The sequence below is a fragment of the Microchirus variegatus genome (genome assembly GCF_963457635.1).
Source record: "Microchirus variegatus genome assembly, chromosome: 20".
NCBI lineage: Eukaryota > Metazoa > Chordata > Actinopteri > Pleuronectiformes > Soleidae > Microchirus > Microchirus variegatus.
This window is the reverse complement of record NC_139821.1, coordinates 9,020,075-9,042,031: the sequence shown is the minus strand read 5'-3', so window position 1 is coordinate 9,042,031 and position 21,957 is coordinate 9,020,075. Positions and strand designations below refer to the sequence as shown.

Sequence of the window (21,957 nt, the reverse complement as noted above, 5' to 3'; positions counted from 1 at the left end):
TTTCTTTCTTTCTTTCTTTCTTTCTTTCAGTATACCCAGTTTGTCAAGTTTAAAAGCACTTTGTCATGAAAACAGGTTTAAGAACTCCTGGTTTCCTGATAGAGGAGACTTTAAAATGTTCTATTCTGCAGCAATGTCAACAACAGTACTGTACAATGTCAAGTCTGATGTTATCTACTCATTGAATGTTCTTCCTGCTGGAGCAGCATTTCTAAATCTATATATTTTATATTTTAATGTACATTTTGGTCTTTTTGCATATGAAAAACACAGTGTCTCGGTTTTTTTTTTGTCGTTGTTAGATCCACTTTTAGTGGAATGATGGTTGTTTCTACTCCATTTTTGATCAGGCACATTTTTCAGCGCTCTCTCTACGTCATCAACGTGCGACGCAGAGCCAGTCTCGTCCACTCACATGTACGCCCACAGTAGTGTGCGTGGCTGGCTTTAAACCATTAAGAAAAGTTCCTCTGACACTTTTTTTGCGTTTTGGCAAGTCACATATTTTATTCTTCATCCAGGATGAGCTCCCAGATCACCTGTGTCGGGTGGGTGAAGCGAGGCGTTGCCAAGGAAAGCCCGGACAAAGTGAGTTTACGTGTTTTCGACGAGCTAATGATGTTAGCCTGCGGCTAATGTGTCAACACGGCGTGTTCACTGTTGCCCTGCGAGTTATAAAAGCTTCAATTCTGAGATTTTGTGTCTGCAATTTACATTCAAACGTGTAGAATATGTTTCACTCCAACTGTCAACCCCTAAACTATTCGTTTTAACGTCCAATTGTCTAGAATTACCGTTACAAGTACATGTGGCGTTATTTTTGACTAGTCGTCAATTCATTGTCACTTGTAGTTGTAGATGTCTGTGACGTCACTAGTCAAAGTTAGATATCTGAAATTCAGTTTTTACTGTTCAAAATGACGTCACCTTTGCCATTCACACAGTTAATCGATTATGAATGTACATCTAAATTATTTTTTGGACCAAACAAATAATTGATATCTTGAGATAATAATCAACATATTAATCAGCTATGAAAACAATTATTACTTCTGTAAGTAGTGACATTATTATTGTTAGGTGACATGTTTTAAATGACTAAATGCATAGATTTCAAATAGGATCTCAAAGCATTAATTTTAAACAATGCTTTTTTAATATAAAATGCTCATAATAATTTGTTAAGTTTATAGTTTTTTCCTTAAACTATGACCTGCTCCCTTGTGATATAAAAATGCATTAAAAGACATTTTTATTCCATTTAAGGTTGAGTTGAGCCAGGAGGAGCTTCACCGCATTATTACTGAAGCAAAAGAGGAGTTGGGGTAAGTGAGAGCATAATCTGCTCATGAAGTGATGATTAAGATAAAGGGGCTGTTGTCTGAGACTGTTATTTTTACATCAGAGAGTTAGCCGCTGAGGAGGAAGAGGAGGAGGATGAAGGAATAGCCCCGGATTCGAATCCCGGCGACACCTCTGACACAGCTGATGCTGCTGAACTTCCAAAGGACGAGAATGAAGGCGAAAATGAGGACGACGAGCTGGCAGAGTACGGCCTGGATAAATATGACGAAGAAGACATAGGTGAGCCTGGATTTCATATAAATGAATCTCTCCTCATTGTGTCTAGTAAATGAGTGCCTACTTCAGGTCTAATGTTTGTCTCTTGTCAATCTAGTGACATCAAGTCTTGGTGACAGTTTGGCTGGACTCACAGTGTTCAGCTGTAATGAGGACGATCCTTACATCACCATCAAAGATACAGTGAGTGCCGTCAGTGCTCATCAACAACATTTCCTGTGTGGAAAAGCCGTTAACTCATGTAAAGATCATGCCAATTGTAGTTAATTGTACTTTATAATTGGGATAAAACATCTTAAAGAAAATCAAATGCTATACTAGCAGATTTATCATGCCTCATGTTGTTTTTTCCTCCAGGACCACTATGAGCGAGAAGACTTCCAAATCAAGACCAGTGACAATCTGATCCTGTCAGGAAAGGCAGAGAAGGACTGCTGTAACCTGGACATCTATGGTAAATATAACCACATGATGTATCGGCTGTTGTGTCTTACAGAAAAAGACACATGTATGAATTACCTTGTAATTAGTTGAATTAGTTGTAATGGCTTCTTACTTTTACAGTTTATAACTCTGAAGAGGATTCTCTGTACGTTCATCATGATATTCTGCTGCCAGCCTATCCACTGTGTGTGGAGTGGCTGAACTTTGACCCAAACCCTGGAGAAGGATCAGGTGAGAAAAGCCTTCCACTGTTTCTTTCCAGATCATAATATTTCACATAGACTTTCCCTGCAAAATATGTTGTATCTTTTTTTTTACCCTTAAAAATAGTCTGTGCCATGTGACTCTTTTTTTTGCAGCTAACTTAGCTGCTGTGGGCAACATGACTCCTCAGATTGATGTGTGGGACCTGGACGTGGTGGACTGTTTAGAGCCAGTCTTCTCTCTGGGGAGCAAAAAGGCTTCAAAGAAGAAGAAAAAGAGCAAGAAGGTATGTGTCTATCTGTAAAGTGAGAGTTCCCACTGGTTCAAAAATCATAATAGGAACATTTTCAACTATTTTTTTGCAAGGATTTGTTTGTTTGTTTGTTTTGAGTTATTCTAGAAATGACCTAGTTTTCACTGTGTGTCTTCTGACTGCACCAGAGGGTGAAAGTGTTTGTCGAAGCTTCACATAGAGAGATAAGATGACGTAACACAAATGAACTGATGCCATTTTGGCAGAAAACAACATTGTTTATATTCGTAGACTGGCAACATTAATATAAGAAAGTGAAGGTATTGGATAGCTAGGATGTAGAAAAAGTCAGGGACAGACTAATGGGAGATCACTGAAGATACTGAGAATGGCTGAGTTGGATCACTGCTATAAGAACACTCAAAATGAGAGTAGAAGTCAGAGTGATGGGAACACAACTGATTCCACTTGTGAAGTGATTGATTCATATCCAGATTTGAATCATGACATTCTTTGTTCGATACCAGGGGGCAGCGGCAGAGCCTGTGGAAGGTCACACAGATGCTGTGCTGGATTTATCCTGGAACAAACTGGCCAGGTCAGTGATCTGGGGCTTTGAAACATTCACAGATGCATTGTAAGCCTCAAATAAACGATAGCATGTACTGTAATGAGATTTATTTGGGATTTCTGTTACTCAGGAACGTCTTGGCCAGTGGGTCAGCAGATGACACTGTTGTCTTGTGGGATCTGTCTCAAGGCAAACCGGCCACAACTCTGCGCAGACACACTGATAAGGTATTTGATAAAAAACTAAACAGCATTGCTTATGTGGTTATTAAGAATTTGAAGGCTTCAACTTCTATAAATAACAAATCTTTCAGGTTCAGACGTTGTCATTCCACCCGTTTGAGGCACAGACACTGATCTCAGGATCGTATGACAAGTAAGTGTCGTTGAGATTTGTCTCAAAGATGTTCACAGAATGGAATTGAAGTTCCCGACTCAGTTTATTCAAAATCAACACTTTCTTTCTTTTAGGACAGCTGTTCTGTTTGACTGCCGCAGTCCAGACACCAGCTATCGGACCTGGAGGTTCAGTGGTCAAGTGGAGCGTCTGGTCTGGAACCATTTCTCACCCTGTAACTTCCTGGTACGTGTTTTAAAATGACACAATTCCCAAGTTTAAATAGGAGTCAGTGTGTTTGATCTTATATGCTACTAAGGAGTGATTGGTACTAAATTGGAGTGTGTTTGTGTTTCAGGCCAGTACAGACGATGGTTTTGTCTACTGTCTGGACGCTCGCTCAGATAAACCTGTTTTCACACTGAGGGCACATGATGAAGAAGTGTCAGGTAGGTAGAAGCGACGGGCACGAATCATGGATTAATCACTTATTTATTTGATTTAATTTCGGAATTACGTTTAAAGTAATGCAACCAGATATAAGCTTTATCAATGATTGCTTTTAGTTCTTTCAACTCCAATGGCTACCTAATGTGTGATGCATCTATTACCACAAGGTGGCAGCAGGAGTAAGCATTTAGTTAGTGAGTAGTTTGTGTGTTTGCAGAAGTGGTGAAATTTTAAAAGGTTTCTTGAATGCATCTTAAAGGTGCTACTCTAAGAGCAACACGCTGTAGATCCGGCAGAAGTGATATTTACCAGGGTCTTTGAATGCATCTCGTTAGCCACTCCTGTTAGCGCAACGTGCTGTGAACCCTGTTCACTAAGTCAAACTTTCACCCTTGCTAGAAATGTTGTGTCTGTTAAACCTCACAAATACTTTACTCCACATTGATGAGTCACTTTGGCGGCAAACTCAAGGGTGGTGCTCTGGCATCTTGCAGCCACAAATGTGGACATTTGTGTGTCAAATTTGATCTTACGTTTTTGATATTTCTGCAGGTTTGGTCCTTAGCAGCCAGGTGAAAGGATGCATGGTCACCTCGTCGTCTGACAAACATGTTAAAATCTGGGACATACTGGGTAACAAACCCAACCTGGTGCACTCACGGGATATGAAAATGGTAAGAACTTATACATCATGTAGATCTCTATCACTCGGGGTTGCAGCCTGTGAGAAATATTAATGTAACCATGTTGGTATAAGGGTGTTGGTGACTGTTTTTGTGAAATGGGGTTGCTTCTGTTCCTGTATGTGTTGTCATTGCTAAATAGATTGGATGTTTTATTTCTTTTTCATGTGAATCACACAGGGTTTCTTTGTGATGTAATGTGGCTTGACTTGTTGAAGAGATATTTTGATGAGCTGATAAACTGATCAACTTCCTCTGTTGTGAACAGGGAGTACTGTTCTGTGCGTCCTGTTGCCCCGATCTGCCCTTCGTCTATGCTTTTGGTGGACAGAGGGACGGCTTGAGGGTTTGGGATATAAGTGATGTCGCAGCAGGTATAGTTGACACTTTTATTCACATTGGTAAACCGTTTTTCTGACTGTGTACTTTTAAAATAATTGCATCTATTTGTCATTGTTTTCCCTCAGTGGCTGAGGTGTTCGGTAGTCGAGAGCGCTTGCTGGTGAACACGGGATCACAGGCATCGAGCAGTGCAGCCTCTGCTGAGATGGACGTCTCCCAGTGACTCTTTCAATGCAGCAACAGCCTGTAAACTAATAATCTGAGTTTCTGTCAGAAAGTCATCAAGCGGCTCCCCTCGTAGCCGTGTTTCTCATCGCGCAGCGCTGCTGTTTCACCGGAAAAGGAGAAGATGCACTCTTGCTCAAAGTGAAACTTAAAACCTTCAAAAGACTGAAGGTTGTTCAGTTTCCTCTGACAAATCGCAACAAAGGCTTTGCACGTTGATTTGCTAAGAGTGGACAAGAAAGTGTGTCTTTTATTCATACAAGTGAATATTTCCAGCAATTTTGTTTTAATATTTAAGTGGAAACCCGCTTTCAAATGTATCAATTACTGTTGCTTTTTTGTTTAAATACTGTTTTCACATAAATTATACAGTATAGCTGGTTTACCTTCAAATATTTCTCACCTGTATGTTTGTAATGACATAAAATATGTATATAAACATAAACTTCTGTCATCAATAAATGTGGTGTCTTTAATATCTACTTATACCTTTTTATCAGTGTTTATCACTCTGACCTGTCTTCCTGCAATATTCATGTCCATCCAAAGCAAAGGGGACACAATTGTGTGAATAGATTGATTTATGATTGTTTTAAATTGGCAAATACATCAGAAATGGGAAATTATTATTTTTTAAACGGAGCGTATTTTTTTCTTAATTAAATTAATAAGACTGCCATGTCAAACACAATTCAACGATGCTGGTGGCTGACAAAGAGGAACTAATGCAACCCGAGTGAGTCGCAGCGCAAACTCGGACTTAATACAGCGACGGACAGTTGAAAATAACATGAGCATGGCGTCGGCTAATTTGTGCAAACTTCACGGTCTCTTAACGCGGGTTTCACGAGGCCACACACTGCGACATGTACAAAGTAAGTTTGTGTTTATGTGTATTTGAAAAGCAATTTATGTAGAATAGATTTAGTTTCAGCGCGAACCGTGTTTGTAACCTCGAACACTCCAGACAGTGTTGGCGGAAAATGCTAACAGGGGCTAACCTTGAGTGTATGTTCACTAGGTTAACATTTAATCTGTGTAAATTACTAGTATTTCCTCTGTCAAACCTATGTTCATGTGTTGCTTTCTATCTGACAACACAGTGACAATACCTTAGTGAATGAGAGGAAACCTCAATCCCTTTCTTTTAGGTCCGTATGTGACTTAATAGCAGGTGTCCTGACTGCGTGGCTGTAGTTTTCAATGTTAAGATTAGAAGAATAACAAAACACGAGAAATACGAATACGAATTTAAATGTGTTCAATCTCTCTGTTTTGCAGCGTGCGTGTTACCAGCTCGACATAATTCCAGTGACAGTAGACCTTCACCGGATGGCTCAATCTGGTAATTATTTATTTTAAAAAATGTAATTGACTTTCAAACAACACACAAAAAAGTGCATTTCTCATTATTGTAGCTGTGTCACGGAAACCATTTGTGACTATTTTAATGAGCAAAAAAAACCTGTCCATTTTGACTAAGTTGCATCATTCTTGCTCTGTGTAATTTTAACTGTTCAACACACTGGCAGTAGGGATGTACGATATTATATAATGACGACCAACATTAGGCTAAATAGGCTTCTTCCTCCTTGACCTCTATGCTGGTGCCCTCTACAACTATTTTTTATTTATTTTTTTTACATTTATTTATTTAAGAACATACCTGCTGTGACTTGAGTTGGCAAACTATTATGCTAATATCACAAAAGAAGAGACTAAATGATAAATATGTAATGTATAAATGTATATACTGTATAACAGTATCAGTTGTCGGCCCAAGGACTCCCAAAACATCGGATATCAGCAAAAAGTCAAATATCATGCATCCCTAACTGGCAGTGCTCTGAGTTACAGATGATATATGCACTTACCCTTAGGGTGCAAAACCTAAAACTGTGAAGATCAATGAAGATGAATGTTTGAGGGTTTAATCATTTTAAATGTGAATGATCAGGGTCTAGTTATTAGTGCTTTGTTATAAAGGTATATTGTGATAACGATGATAACACTTCCATCTCTTGGATTTAGTAACGTGGACATCGGTGTGACTTCAGATGGGAAAACAATAGTGTGCTATCATCCCGCTGCCGACATTCCTTATGAACTCACACAAGTAAGAGACTGCTTTCTATCAAGCCTTAATATCAATATTATGTGTCAATGTGCTGTCTGAGAAAACTATCTGATGTCTGTGACTTTTTAAGCCAAAGTAAGAGACAGTTGTGTTTATTTGTTTGTAGAAAATCCACCACTGAAACCACATCTCCGATTTGTATCACTTTGAATAATAACTTCAAATAGATTGTTTGTTTATTTAAATGGCATAACGGTTTGAGATAAGTAAGAGGAATCCTTGTAAATGATGTAATATGTTTGCAGCCTATCCAACGACCAGACCCTGTGACCAACACAGCTGAGACCCACGACCAGGTCTTAAAGCAGCACCTTAACAAGGAGGTGCTGAAGGGCAAGAAGGGGCCCACTATCGAGGAGCTGAGCAAGATGTTCTTCACCACCAAACATCGGTGGTATCCAGTAGGAGAGTAAGTACACAAATAATTCCTCTGTGAAGAGAACATGCGTCTTCTTAGTACAGAAATTGACCTCGAGACACCCGATCTGCTTATTTGCCATGAGCATTTTCCCCTTGAATCAAAACTTGGCAAGGAGAAGAGGCAGGTTATTCATTCAAGAGTGTGTTCAGTTAGATTATCTGCTCAGGAATATGTTCAGGCTTGTCACAGTGGGAACATTTTTTCCCCCTGGATTACTCAACACATATTTTTAACTCCAGTGCATGAAAGTTAGTGAAATGAATGCAGGGTTCACAGCATATTGAGCTAAAGGGAACCGCTAACAATATGCTTTAGAGAAGCTATGGGACTGTCCTTATGAAGCAGAAATATTTTTTCACCAGTTTTGTGTAACTGTGAGTGAGAGAACTCAACAAAAATATGTCACTTTATTAAAGGTTTCCCTGTAGATACTGGTCAAAATGAATTTGCCTGTTTTCCTGTTCACAGGTACCACAAGAGACGCGTAAAGAAGGATCCACCAAAGGACAGATAACTGAAGGCCAGAATTACAAAACGGTGTTTTCTTATTGTCACAATGATGTATAATAAAGTGTTAAATATTGACTTGTCACAAGTCTGTTGGTCACTAAACCTTTAATCTGTTTAATCTAGAGTCATGCGATCGATTTAAAAAAGACTTGTAAATATAAAGGGTTGGCATCACTTAACTGTTATTGATTATGATATTAAAGAAAATACACTTGAAACTATTACAGTAGCAGCCATCTTCTCTTTCTGAGCTCTGAACATACATTCAATATCATTTTGCCTCTGTTTTATAACCACAGAGCTTATTGTTAATGTTCCTGCATCAGAAATATAACCCTGCATCCAAGGGAAATCAGAGAGGTGTAAGTAATGATCACTGGTGTTAGATATGAATTAAATGCATCATTAATAATTCATAATGGATGCAGTGTAAGTGCATCCTATATGTTATACTCCTGAGAGCCATTTGATTTAAAAGTATAATATGAGGCAGTGAAATGTGTTTTCATATACGCTTTCACTTTAGAATAAAAAGCAAAAGGAAATAAAAATACAGACAGTGCAATTTCCTGTGGTGTACGGCTGCAACGATTATTCGATTAATCGATAACTAAATTAATAATCAACTATTTTTTTAAATAATTAATTCAAGCTGTCTGGTTTTGGGAATCTTTTCTGGTTTTATTGCTCCATAGGACAGAAAATAAAGTATTTAAAACTTGGTTTTGGACAGAACAAGACATCTGAGAACATCATCACTTCTAGGTTTGGGAAACACAAATCAAAATTTTCTGACGTGGTCGATTAATCAAGAAAAATAACGGACATATGAATGGTAGTAAGAAATCAGCTTTGAGAATATTATATTTCGTTTAAAAACACATTCTACACCAGAGACAGTTCATAGAGAGCCATTCACAGAGCATTGGCTGTATTTTTTACATAAGACAGCAGCCCTGCGTTTTCAGAAGCCACCGGAAGAGCGAGTTCTCTGTCCCCGCCCCGGCAGCGCAGTCACTCCAACCTGAAGAGAAGGAGAGTCCACGGCTAAAAATATAATAGCTAACACAAGATGGCCGGTTTGCCTCGTAGGATTATAAAGGTATAGTTGTTTTTTTGTAATACCGTACACTGTCCGTATATGTTAACGAGCCACGTGTTGGTACCATAAAGACAAATGAAGGCTAATGCGGACGTGGAGTCGCTGCTATCCAGCGTGTAGCCTGACGTTAGCGCGGCTAGCGCAATTAGCTCTTATCTAGCTAGTTATCAAGCTAGCTCGCCCCTCCGCGTTACTGCAAGTGTTTTGTTTGCCACTTCCGTTTGCTCCGTCTGTGGTTGAATTTTTAGCACACGCAGACATGCTTTCTTGTTTAATGTGTAGTTGTAATTCATAATATGCTGCATAAAGTCAACTAAGAATGACGAATTGTTCCAGTCGACATATGAATGGATTGGCTAAGTTAAGCTAGGCTAGCAGACAGGCAGCTCTAGATATTCTGATTGGTACACATGTCTGGCGCTGATGTGGAACGCCACCATTTGTTTAAATAACCACATCGTTGTAAGACCAGTCGTAGTGCTAATTTTGTGAGTAAATGATCAATTAATAATAAGGCTATTTGCGAGGCCTGTTGCGCTGCGGTTTCCTCCTCGCGACTTCCCTTCACTGGGCCAGGCCCGGTAGTGGGCGCGATCCACCTTTTTCCGCCACATCGAACGGCGATTTTTATGGGAGAGCCTGCTTTAACAGTCAGTAACTCAACGCTGCCAAAGTCAAAACAGGGAAATCGTCTTTTACTTGCTCTTGAATCGAAACGGAAGTATTTATTTTGACACGACATTAAATCAATGTCTGTTTTGTTGACTGCGGATGTGCGTGCACCTGTTTTAATTATACGCAACAAAAAATATAATAAAAAATATTCCACTTCCTCATTTTCGATTCCATGGCCCCATACTTTCTTACAGTGCGAATGTACAGTACAGCCCAAGACCATTTGCGTTAAATGAACAAGTTACCCAAACTGTAATCCTATTTTAACCAACTTACTGTAATAAAGTTTGTACTGCAATTTAGGCATTGGACTTGGGCAGATCAACTAATTGTTTTGAAATCGAAATCACACTTTGGCTAGTCAAACCAGCTGCACTGTAATTATATAAAAAAAAAAGATGATAGTTCTGTCTTCTACATACATTTAGTATTTATGCCTCATTCACCCATGTATCATTTGTGTACTGTTAATATTTTATAAGTGTTCCTTGTGTCCCTGTTCCCTACTATTTATTATAGAGTGAGCATTAAATTGAAGTTTGACTTGTTGATTTTTTTGGGAATATTCTGTCAGAAAATCACAATAATTTTTTCTTGGGCCCTTTTGAAGCTGCAGCATCAGTCAATCATTATCTATAATTCTGTTGACAGAAAGCATAGTACAAGTATAAGACTATGTGTAATATCTGAGATGCTGTACAGTTTGTTTTCAGTTGCCTTTTCACTATCTGTGTAAACAAATAGTGGAATGTTATTTAGTGCTTGCGTGAGTGACTCATCAGGGTAAGAATGTGCGTTGACATCTTGTATCCCTAACTACCTATTGTCTGCTGCTGATTCCTAACTCTGTCTTCGTCCACATATTTTTGTTTCAACAAATGAACATTTTCCGACAACGAAGCCTGTGTGTTTTTTGTTCTCGCCGTATCCAGGAGACACAGCGGTTGATGGCAGAGCCCGTTCCAGGGATCACGGCTACACCTGATGACGCGAATGCACGTTACTTCCATGTGGTCATTGCGGGGCCTCAAGACTCTCCCTTTGAAGGAGGCACATTTAAACTTGAACTATTTCTTCCAGAAGAGTATCCCATGGCAGCTCCCAAAGTGCGATTCATGACCAAAATCTACCACCCCAATGTCGACAAACTGGGAAGAATATGTTTAGACATTTTGAAAGGTAAGAAACGCACAAATATATCTATTTATTTTTATGTATACATGATGGAATTTCTTCTCGTAGGCACTGGTTTGTTGGAAATATTGAAGACCGATGTCTCTAGAACATAAAACTGCATAAAAAAGCGTATTGTATCCAAGTCACACACAGTACTAGGGAGTATAGTTATAGAATATTGTGTTTGTTCCTCATCAACTTCAGAGAAATGTGCGCTTTTATGTCTCTTTCTTCACCGAACACGTTCCCTTTGCTACTTGTTGTTTTATGAGGCAGGTATCGACTCAGACTCATGAATCAAAGCACTTAAGTGGTGAAGTCAATTCTCAGTGGCTTTGGTAGTACCGTCAAGCCTATGAAATTACATAAGCCATTAAAATTAATGTTTATGTCAAAAATGTCTTTAAGTTGAACGTATATGTGAACGTAAATATATTTCACAGATTTACGACGAGTTTTTGGCAGCAGATCTGCAATTACATTGTCATGTTATGAGAGAAAAATTATGAGCGACGATTCCCTCCAGGTGGATCCTGATATGACTACGACCATCAATCAACTTTTGAGGTTGAATAAATTGTATTTATTTGGCAAGAGCACCGATGCCAACAGATGAGTTTTTTTAGACATGATTTGAAACCTTAAAGCAACTAGCAGCACACTTCTGCACATTTATGTTGTAATTACTTCACTCATTAGACGTACAAAATGTTTTTCCCCCAATAATCACACTTGGACTAGCTTGGACATTCTTACTCGCTAAGACCAGGGAGTTCTCGTCCTGACGTTTTCCTCGTTTTCCAAAGTTGACTTATTAACTGTCATTTATGTCTTTGGTATCACCCCCTCCCCCACCAACTTTTCCTCTTGCAGATAAGTGGTCTCCAGCCCTGCAGATCCGTACAGTGTTGCTATCAATCCAGGCATTATTAAGTGCTCCCAATCCAGATGATCCCCTGGCAAACGACGTCGCAGAGCAGTGGAAGAAAAATGAAAGCCATGCCATCGAGACAGGTGAGTAGCCGATCACTCTACCTTTTTACTCAGTCCCCACTGTTTGATTTGATGCCCACCTGTCCCATTATAACTATATAAGCCCTTGTAATGTCAGTTTTCTGCATAGAGAGACAGAAAAAACATGTGGGTCAAACATTGTTCTTTATGTAATCCCACTCCAAATACAGACAACTGCTGCCATGAGCATTAAAAATGGATGCATTTTTGCAAGTCTGTCAATCATAATCAATTGGTTGTGAAAGAACAGTTTAAACCAAAACATCGTGGTCTTTTGCTCAGTCGGTCTCATCTGTGAACACTGTCATCTGCACACTCCATATAACCCCTTACCCCCTCCATATTATCCCGACCACCCTCCATGTTACCCATACCCCACTCCATGTCACCCCTACCCCACTCCATGCGACCCCTACCCCCCACCATGTTACCCCTACCCCCCTCCACATTACCCCCACAAACCCTCCATATTACCCCACAAACCCTATATTACCCCTACCCTCCTCCATATTACCCCTACCACCCTCCTTATTACCCCTACCCTCCTTATTACCCCTACCCTCCATATTACCCCTACCCTTCATATTACCCCTACCACCCTTCATATTACCCCTACCACCCTCCATATTACCCCTACCCTCCTCCATATTACCCCTACCACCCTCCTTATTACCCCTACCCTCCATATTATCCCACAAACCATCCATATTACCCCTACCCTCCTCCATATTACCCCTACCACCCTCCTTATTACCCCTACCCTCCTTATTACCCCTACCCTCCATATTACCCCTACCACCCTCCATATTACCCCTACCACCCTCCATATTACCCCTACCACCCTCCATATTACTCCTACCACCCTCCATATTGCCCCACAAACCCTCCATATTACCCCTATCCTCCTCCATATTACCCTACACCCTCCACAACATTTTATCTCTCTGTGTCTCCCCTTCAGCCCGAACATGGACCAGGCTCTACGCGAGCAACACTGAAGTATAGAAGAAGCGAGACGAAGCGTCTGAATGTGATCCACAAAATGTACTCCTATTCTGTCAAAAAAAAATTGAATTTAATGGACACAAAAGAGAAAAAAAAGATTATAAGTCCAAATCTATCTGAAAGAAATGACAAGATTCACTGCTGCAGACCTCTGGGTGACTTACTTTCCTCTCTAAGACGCGTTAAATGTGTGTAAGTCTTTTCTTTATTTTCTTTCCCGTGTTGCTATTTAAAAAAATGCATGGACAGAGGATGGCACCCTCCCCACTACAGTCTTAAAAAAATAACATTATATATGTTGTCCTGAACTTAGGCACATAACTGGTACGTTTGCAAAACTATACATTAAAGCTGCCCTTCTTTTAACACACGCATCATTTGTCAACACATCTGTATGTCTTCTTGTGAGAGGTGACAGGATTTTTGTTGTTATTTCAGAATGTACAGCTGTGCCACCACTATAGGCTCACAGGAGGGGGGAAAACACATTTGAATATGAATGATCATGTTTCCCCTTTACTCGTTTTAGGGAATACCGTGACTTTTTTAAGAAGTGAGCCTGTGTACGTTCAACAACAAACGAAACATAAAGAAGGTTAGTTGAATTCCCACACATTTGTGCCTGTGCCCACCCGACAATTTAGCAACACTGAGTAAGTAGATGGTGGTGCAGCTGCTGTAGTTTAGTGTCATCACAGTATCTAAATACTATACTATACTAATACAGGTGAAACTTACTAGAATAACAAAATGCTAAGTATTTAACTTTGGAAAGATAGTGAAACATTTTAAAGGTTTAGGGTCAACTGAAGAGGTGTTTTCACCCAGATGTGACGGGGGGTGAATCTTATGACGTTCTGAAGGTTGTTGTATACCTGCCAAAATCTGCTGGTAGAAAATACAAAAAAACACATAGCTTTCATTTCACTTTTACACCATTTAGGATCAATTTCTGGCTCCAACAGATGGGATTTCATATAATGTTATATATAACGGTGGTTAGATGTTGACAGGAAATACATTTGATTGTATTATTATTGTTATTATTACAACACGTCTGAGCCCGAGCACCTGAGGAAACGGATCGTTCAAATAATCCACAATCTTACCAGTTTAAATGTAAGCTTTTGTTCTTTCAATCTTTTCAGCAGAATTAAATGGAATTAAACGTAAGAAGCTCGGGGGGAGGGTTGTAACGTTCCTCTGCGATCACAGTTTATGATTTAACTTGGAGTCTTTACAGCCTCTGTTGGACAGTTTGGGGAGGGTGGGTGAATCACTTCCACACACTCACACAAAAAAGCAATTTTCAACAAATCTAGAAAGAGAGCGGAGTATAAGGATGTGTGGAAAATGCCTTTTTTTTTAAGAGGGTAGGAATCTGAGCGGTTTTATTTTTTGTTTGTTTTTTTAAATGTCTGTTCGTGCTATATACGTTTGCTTGTTCTCTATTTTATTTACAGTGTTAATTTAACCAAAAAAAAAGGCATGTACTATATAAACACACTGATATTGAAGTTTTCTTCAGGGTTTTTGTTGCTTCCTTTTTTAAAGGGACAGTTGAGGCTTTTTTTTTTTCGAAGGTTCTGCTTTGGTTCGTTCTTCGATTACGTATCTGTGATTATGCAAATGAATTCAGTTGATTCCGGTGGAGAGATTGGATGTTCGTCATTGGGGGAGAAAATAAAGGCCTTCGTTATGCTTGTTACAGATTTAGAAAGATTAGAGTTGTGAAATCTTGCATCAAATTCTGCTTTTGGGATTTGTCACAGACCCCGTTTTAAAAAGGCACTTTCTAAAAAAACCTGAAACTTTCCTTTTAACAATACTGTACTGGTGCGTTTGAGTGACTTTAGTGGCTCATCTGAAGGAGAACTTAAACACTTTGTTGTAGTAATACTATTTTTTTTGTTTCTCTTTAACTTGCTCTTTATTCGACGTACCACAGGCTTGGTGTTGCTTAGATTCGTCTGTGTCCTTCCTCTCCTCGCTCCCGGCAGTATTAACCGATAACTTAAAACCCGCCGCATTTACTCGAAGTCCGCAAGATTGAGCACGGCTTAAAAAAAAAACCACGGTTAATTTATTGTCTCACTGAGGAACTTTGACGGCAGTCTAAAACCCCGAGAAGCAGTCACTCACTGGATTTTTGAAGCATCTAGATCAAACTATCGAGATCAAACTCATCATTATTCTTATTCTTCTTATTAATCAGCTCCCCATGTGTAAAGTAAAAGAAGAGTTCTGTCCGTGATTTCAGTACATTTGCATACATGGCTCTTCAAATACTCTGTAAATAAACTGAGTTGAGTAAGTACGCACAGGCTCGTCTGGTTTCTGTTGTGTTGAATTTTGTGTTCCTCCACACTGCGATTTAATTTATATGGCGGTGTGACAAATCTCAGTTCATTTATGGCTCGCTCACGCTTTCTAGGCCTCTTTTTTAAAAATGCACCGGTGCCATTCGGTACGTTTTTGAATTTGCATTTTTTTCTATTTTAGGTGCCTGTGGTGGTTGGTGTTTCTGTAAAACCATAATCAGAGCATGGACAGAAAAACCTTCACTGTGGGGTAGGAAGTTGTGAAATATGCCTGACACGCCCTGAAAAAAAATCTGCATTATCTATTTAGTTGTTTTTTTTTGCAGGAGGTGGCACTGTCGGTTCATTAATGTAAAAACAAGGCCTTAATTGGCATTAAAACCCCCTTTCAAACATCTTGGAAATGTTAACACATAGGAAGTAGACGCTTTATTGTCATTGAAAATCTCAATAATTGCTAAGTAATTGGCAGTAATATCACGCAGATTAGGACGGCGGAACTAACAAAACAGTTTTCAGCCGAGGACGTCACAACACCAGGAAGTAGACGTTCTAACTTTTGCACTGGACCGAAAAGTCATGTTGAAATAAACACCTGGGCAAAGTTGTCCCTTACTGATGATTTTTTGGGCAACTTTGTTGTTTTTGTTTATTGTAAAATTGGTCTTAAATCAGCATTCAAAAAGTCTGGAATTTAACTATGTGCTAATATTAGTTGCTCATTCAGACAATTTTATTGATCCCAATTAGAGCCCTTTATTTTACTACCTGCCTCAAATCAAAATTGCATTTTGATGCACATCACAAAGGCCGTATTTAAGGATATATACTATGTAGATCATCTGATCCGAGGTTTATACTTACCTAAAACTTACTTTTCATACGTCACAGTTCTCCATTTTGGCCTTCAAGTCGATACCTGGCAAAAAATTGCAATTTCACATTTTCCCCCAAATCCTTCAGGCCAACAAAACTTGCACTACAAAACAAGAAGCAACTATAAACAAAAAATGATCCTTAAATCTTATGAAGTGTTAAACACATAACATTACATGTATTGTAAAAGATGGCCTCCGTCTCGGCTCAGTTGCTGGATATCAGGAAGGAACGGTTTGTCCCTGTATATGGAACTCATTATAAAGCCACCCAGAAGCCATCACAGTGAATAACACACTGGGAAAAAAAACACATGGATAGATTGTCTTATTTTTGTTTTTGAAGCCATTATCCACTGTGTTCACTCACAGACATCCCGAATCTCTCAGCTGTGCAATATGTAAGCTTTACCAGTCTATTTAGCCAAAGAAAATTTAAAAAAGCAAATAGGTTTATTTTTGACTCTAGGTAGCTCACTGTTTTATATGCAACATGCAAACAGAATTATGTAACTGTGTGTGTGTATATATATATATATATATATATGTATATGTGGGTGTATATGTATGTATATACATGTGTGTGTGTGTGTGTATATGTATGTATATATGTTTATACATGTATATGCATGTATATGTATATGTATATATGTGTATATAAGTATATGCATATATGTATATAAGTATTTGCATATATGTATATAAGTATATGTATATATATATGTATCAATTCAAATATTGTATTAGGTACTAGAGCCTCTGGATTACATTCATTCATAGTATTTCCAACTGTTCAGTTCTCCTGCTCCGTCATGCCTCTTCTCCTGCTGTTCCATATAATACCACAAGATGGCGCTTCACTTCATATGAAGCTGCTGCACCAGACTGTCTCTGGTTGCTCTGTTGCTGTCCTTTAATCCCTCTTTGGGGCATGTTTGATCAATGCTGGATCTTTACAAACTTCCTCTTCCCAGTCAACAAGTACGGACACATCAGTGAACACAATCTTGATCCTTTTCCACTTTTGTTGCTGGATATCTATAACTCTCTTCTCCCCGGTGGTCGTTGGCCTCCTCTTCCAGCAACAGGAGGCACCTGTTGTCTCCTAAGAGGCAGCCCACTACCCCCCCAACACCCCACCGCGTTCTTCACGTGTCCTCTCGACACAAACGAGACGTTTCACAATGTTTTATGATCACGGCTGGGTTCATATGGCAACAGTGAGTCACTCGGGATGGTATGCGGCCGCTCTTTTTGGAGTGGAATTGCAGGAAACGATTCCCTCTCATTATCTGAAATATCTGACCAAACATTAACCCAGTCACGGAGGCCGCGTCTTCTCTGGAAAGGCGTTGTTGTTATTGAAGCGTCCATCCTCCGGCCCAAGGAGGGTATTTTTAGTCTCAGGTCAGCGAGAAGAACGAAAAGACATATTCCCTTTTTAATGAGCTCATTAAAGGAACTTTACGGTAGAATTGAAGTTCATTTTATAACTTTAAAAATAATCTTATCTGTCCTATTAATCTCAGAGCCGAACCCTTCGTCTGCCTGGGTTCCTTCACCTTTATCCACACCTTTTTATGGTTATTAAGAACTCTTTTTGTCAACTTTGGAAAAACAATGTCTTTCATTCAACATAAAACAAGTGAAATTATCAGTATTTACAGCAAAAATCACAGAGACATTGAGGGATTTTAGAAATATTAAGCCCAGCACCTCCACAAACTCTTAAGATTCTTTGCATACCTTATCGGTCAGGCTCACTATTTATTAAGTATTTATTAGCTGTATTTAACCAGGATAGATCAATGATCTCTTGTTCATAATCTTCACCAGAGCTTGTTATTGTAACTATATAATTGTACACATTAAAACACAGTACATTGTTATATTTCATTGACAATATGCAGTAAAAAAAATATCTAACATTTCCCTCCAGGTCAACAGAAACCAGTTGTCAACAAAATTAATCTAATTCATTTCGAGGGAAAAGTTGTTTTTTTAAGGATAAACAACTTCAACTTTTTTTGTTTTATTTTTTAAATGACAGCTTAGGGTGTTTTAAACTGTAGATAAATACTGAGAGCATGTTTACTTTGGTGCACGAGGAAGTCATTTGACTCAGAGGCCAAGTTTATTACTCTGCAGCTGATGAGCGCATCGAACAAACACCGTTATAACATGTGATGATGACTGCCTGTTTATGGCCTCTGTGCTAAGCTAAGCTAACAACAACAGTGTTATAAAAAAATGTAAAGGTCCAGTGTGGGTGTATTAACGAAAAACATATTTTTTAAAACTATTATTACTTTAAAGTCAACACAATACTTCTCCCCTATATTCTCCCCCGAATTGGTATCGGGCACGTTGTTTTTCATTACTAAGTGGGCGGGGTTATCGCAGTGGCCGCACGAAACTGACGTACTGTCAAATGCAGTCATTTTCTGTTTATTGGTTCATTAGAACCGGTTAATTCAAAAGATTTGTTCAGTTCTTCCTGTATATGACACAGGCACTGAACTAAAATACCACGAAACGGGTTGAGATTAATTAACCCTTTAACACCGAGCGTATCGCAAACGACGCACTCTGCACTACCGTAATTATGCGACGGTCAGGGCTATGGGAAAAATTCCAATGATTTCTGAAAGCTAAGAAATTGCATGTCAAAGCCAATGTGTGGTTATTGCGGGAATTTTTTACTTGCGCTGTTGCAGGAAACCAACAAATTAGCGTCTTTACCACCAGAGGGGAGAGAGAGTTGGAAAAAACGCCTGTGCATAGAGTCCATTTTGTTAGCCTGTTTTTGGACATTGAGACAAAAGACTCAAACAAATGTTATTTAAAATATGTTTTATGCGGTTTGAATTTCATGCGGTTTCTTGTTCATGTACAACTACAGTGTTTTTTGTTGTTTTCGCTATTTTAACATGCAGTAAATGCCAAATATTGAAAGATAGACGACACTCTGACCAATCAGCGATTTTAATATCGGCTCAGGCCACATCAGCATAATTGTTACCCTCAGAGGGCCAGATGTAACTGTCATACAGAATAAATGTAGCTAAATGTAACCAAATATAATGTAAAATAAAGGTAACTACTCCGTAACATATTGCTAAATAACTTTCTGTATTTATTACTTATTCAATTTCACTCATCGCACGATGCGTATGCAATGATACGCTGCGATCTAGTGGCGGTGCCGTCACTTTGTGGGTAACACAATCGCCATGCATTGTGGGAAATGTAGTTTATGGTCAACGCTCACCTTAAAGCAGCATAGACCTATTTTAACACAGATTTTTAAGACCAATTAATCACTCGCGGCCCACATCTGGCCCCCGGGCCTTGAGTTTGATACATGTTCCCTTGGTCTTTAACTCAGAATGTGAAGGCACCTTTGCGGTCAAGGTTACACTTGTAGTGCGTCAACAATGAGGCGTTATGTAAGAATATAATGTCCCTTTTCCCCGGGCCTCGAAAACACGGCGCAATTTACACACACGATGACAAGCACGTGACAATACAGAGCCGTCACAACCACAGAGCGGTGACCACCAGAGACGACCACAGTGCCAGCGTCCTAAACATAGCCCCTGCTGCTCGTCCTCCTCCTCCTTCTCTGACAGAGCAGATCATCTCTCGCCGCGATTGCTGACTCGCAGGTGAAAACATTTCCCGTCACATGCTGGAGAATTTTGACGCTGACAGGTGTTGACAAACGTCCTCTTTTTGGCCACGTCGCGTGTCATCGGCACCTATTTGACACCTGACGCCGCCGGGGCTGCAGGCCTCCGAGATGGAGCCTGTGTGGACACCGTTTGTTTCTGCTTCATCTGTTTTTCCCCCTCATTTTCTTTACCCATCTCACTCCCCTGACACTGCTCTTGAGATCTACCCTCGCTGCAGATGCAGTTTAAAGAGGGTGTGCTGCAGTGAAACCCTCTAATCTGTACCCTTAAACTGTCATGCGCAAGAACAAAAACAGCTCAAAGGGAATCCCTCCTTTCCCAAACCACAGCAGGTATCTAGAATCTCTCCAGCTCTATTCATAATTACAGCTGAATCTTTTATGCTATAAGTCTGTGAATCCTGTTCCTTTATGGCGGGAACATCTTGAACCTCAGGAAAGCGGAGACTATCCGGAAGTACTGGAGTTCGTCCTGATGTTGCTATACGCCGCGTCTCAAAACACAAATAGAGAGCTGAACACCATATCTATAGATGTATCTTGATACTTCCATGTCCCTGCTCTCTCTCTCTCTCCCTCTATTTATATATGCAGAGGATAGAAAAGCATCCGAGGCCTCCCGATGTAAGGGTAATGTAACGTTTTGACTAAAAATAACAGAGAGAGGACACCGTTTGCTGGCGTCGCCTTGTTCTTCGTTGTTGGTTTTTCAAATTCCAGTGACACTGCAGGACTTTTCCTTTTCTTTTGCCCTCTCACTCCCTTTCTCGTGAGCACCAGGAAACTGCGGTGGCCTTCGCATAGCAGACGGGAACCATGTTATTCATGTAGAGATTCCCACTCATATTGTATGGGAATATCATTTAAAATTGGATGTTGTGTTCTCTTGATGATGATGAAGACGTGAACCTAGAGCTTTAGACCATGATTTTCTCAGGAAAATGTACTGATGTTATTAATTAAAGGGGTCTTATTATCCAAAACCAACTTTTTAATCATTTAAATCCTTATATTTGGGACTTTGGAGGCCCTAGTTTTTGTGGTCCTCCTCAGTCTAAGAACAGCGATGTTGACTTCTGCGCTCAATCCGACGTCACAATGCGCTAAATTCCTGGAATTGTTGTCTCGCGGAGCTCCGCTTTGTCCGCAAAACACACGAGAGTGCTGGCGAGGGCAACGGTACCCGAAAACTGGAAGACCGCGAAAAGTTCTATTCTTGGCTCCACAGTGCAGCACAGAGTTCTACACAAACTTCCAGCCTCAGAGGATTTATCTGTCCAGTGGATACATGTCATATATGACGACAATGTGCCTACTAGAGCCTGCAAATGATAACTTTTCCAAATGCTAACTGCTGTTAGCTCCCAGTAGCCTCTGTGTCTGATGTCATTTGTTGTCCCTTAAGTTTCGTTTTACCTTTTTTTGTTTAAGGTGGACCTTTAAGGTGGACCTAAAGAGATACTACTTAACAGAGTGTTCTGAACAGGGCTGTTTTGGCAGAGTGATTGAACTGCTGTGGTGCTTCATCCTTATGGTATTTTGACCAAAGCAGGTCACAGACATGTTCATTGGGACACCAGGGAACTAGGTTAACTTGGAGAAATGGGGTTTAATATGTCTCCTTTCAGTCTGAATTGTAAAAAGTCCTTTAACTGAGAGTGAAAACACTTCTTCTTCTTTACTCCTCCTCACCCTGTCAGCTCATCCATGCCAACACAAACAGTCCAAGATCTGCCTGGACTTGTTCCTCTCATAGTGTCTCATAGTGTCCTCCCTCTATTTTCTCCCACCCGACGATTGTTGATGCCACATGGTTTGATTGGCACGGATCGGATTGTGTTACGTGGATTATTCTCCAAGTTCACGGTGTGTCTTTTTCTCGGATGTTTACCTTCACTGACGATATATATATATATATATATATATATGCCTTTAATG

The 21,957-nt window shown here is 39.7% G+C and overlaps 3 protein-coding genes across 3 annotated transcripts; all 3 read left to right on the top strand.

Annotated features, from left to right (window-relative positions):
• The first annotated feature begins 454 nt into the window (after window positions 1-454).
• Window positions 455-5,481, top strand: pwp1 (PWP1 homolog, endonuclein). Its single transcript, XM_083906588.1, has 15 exons — window positions 455-588; window positions 1,267-1,325; window positions 1,406-1,584; window positions 1,679-1,764; window positions 1,939-2,035; window positions 2,146-2,256; window positions 2,385-2,515; window positions 3,010-3,080; window positions 3,184-3,280; window positions 3,367-3,428; window positions 3,524-3,635; window positions 3,748-3,838; window positions 4,392-4,513; window positions 4,791-4,896; window positions 4,990-5,481. Exons 1-15 carry the CDS (start codon window positions 523-525, stop codon window positions 5,085-5,087), a joined length of 1,488 nt encoding a protein of 495 aa, XP_083762714.1. The 5' UTR covers window positions 455-522; the 3' UTR covers window positions 5,088-5,481.
• A 388-nt stretch (window positions 5,482-5,869) lies between these two features.
• mrpl42 (mitochondrial ribosomal protein L42) lies at window positions 5,870-8,275 on the top strand. The gene is made up of 5 exons (XM_083907254.1): window positions 5,870-5,964; window positions 6,371-6,434; window positions 7,121-7,205; window positions 7,472-7,635; window positions 8,116-8,275. Exons 1-5 carry the CDS (start codon window positions 5,880-5,882, stop codon window positions 8,159-8,161), a joined length of 444 nt encoding a protein of 147 aa, XP_083763380.1. The 5' UTR covers window positions 5,870-5,879; the 3' UTR covers window positions 8,162-8,275.
• An 868-nt stretch (window positions 8,276-9,143) lies between these two features.
• On the top strand, window positions 9,144-15,394 carry ube2nb (ubiquitin-conjugating enzyme E2Nb). Its single transcript, XM_083907010.1, has 4 exons — window positions 9,144-9,259; window positions 10,867-11,113; window positions 11,984-12,124; window positions 13,086-15,394. The coding sequence occupies exons 1-4, from the start codon at window positions 9,230-9,232 to the stop codon at window positions 13,127-13,129; spliced, it is 462 nt and encodes a 153-aa protein (XP_083763136.1). The 5' UTR covers window positions 9,144-9,229; the 3' UTR covers window positions 13,130-15,394.
• The last annotated feature ends 6,563 nt before the right edge of the window (window positions 15,395-21,957 follow it).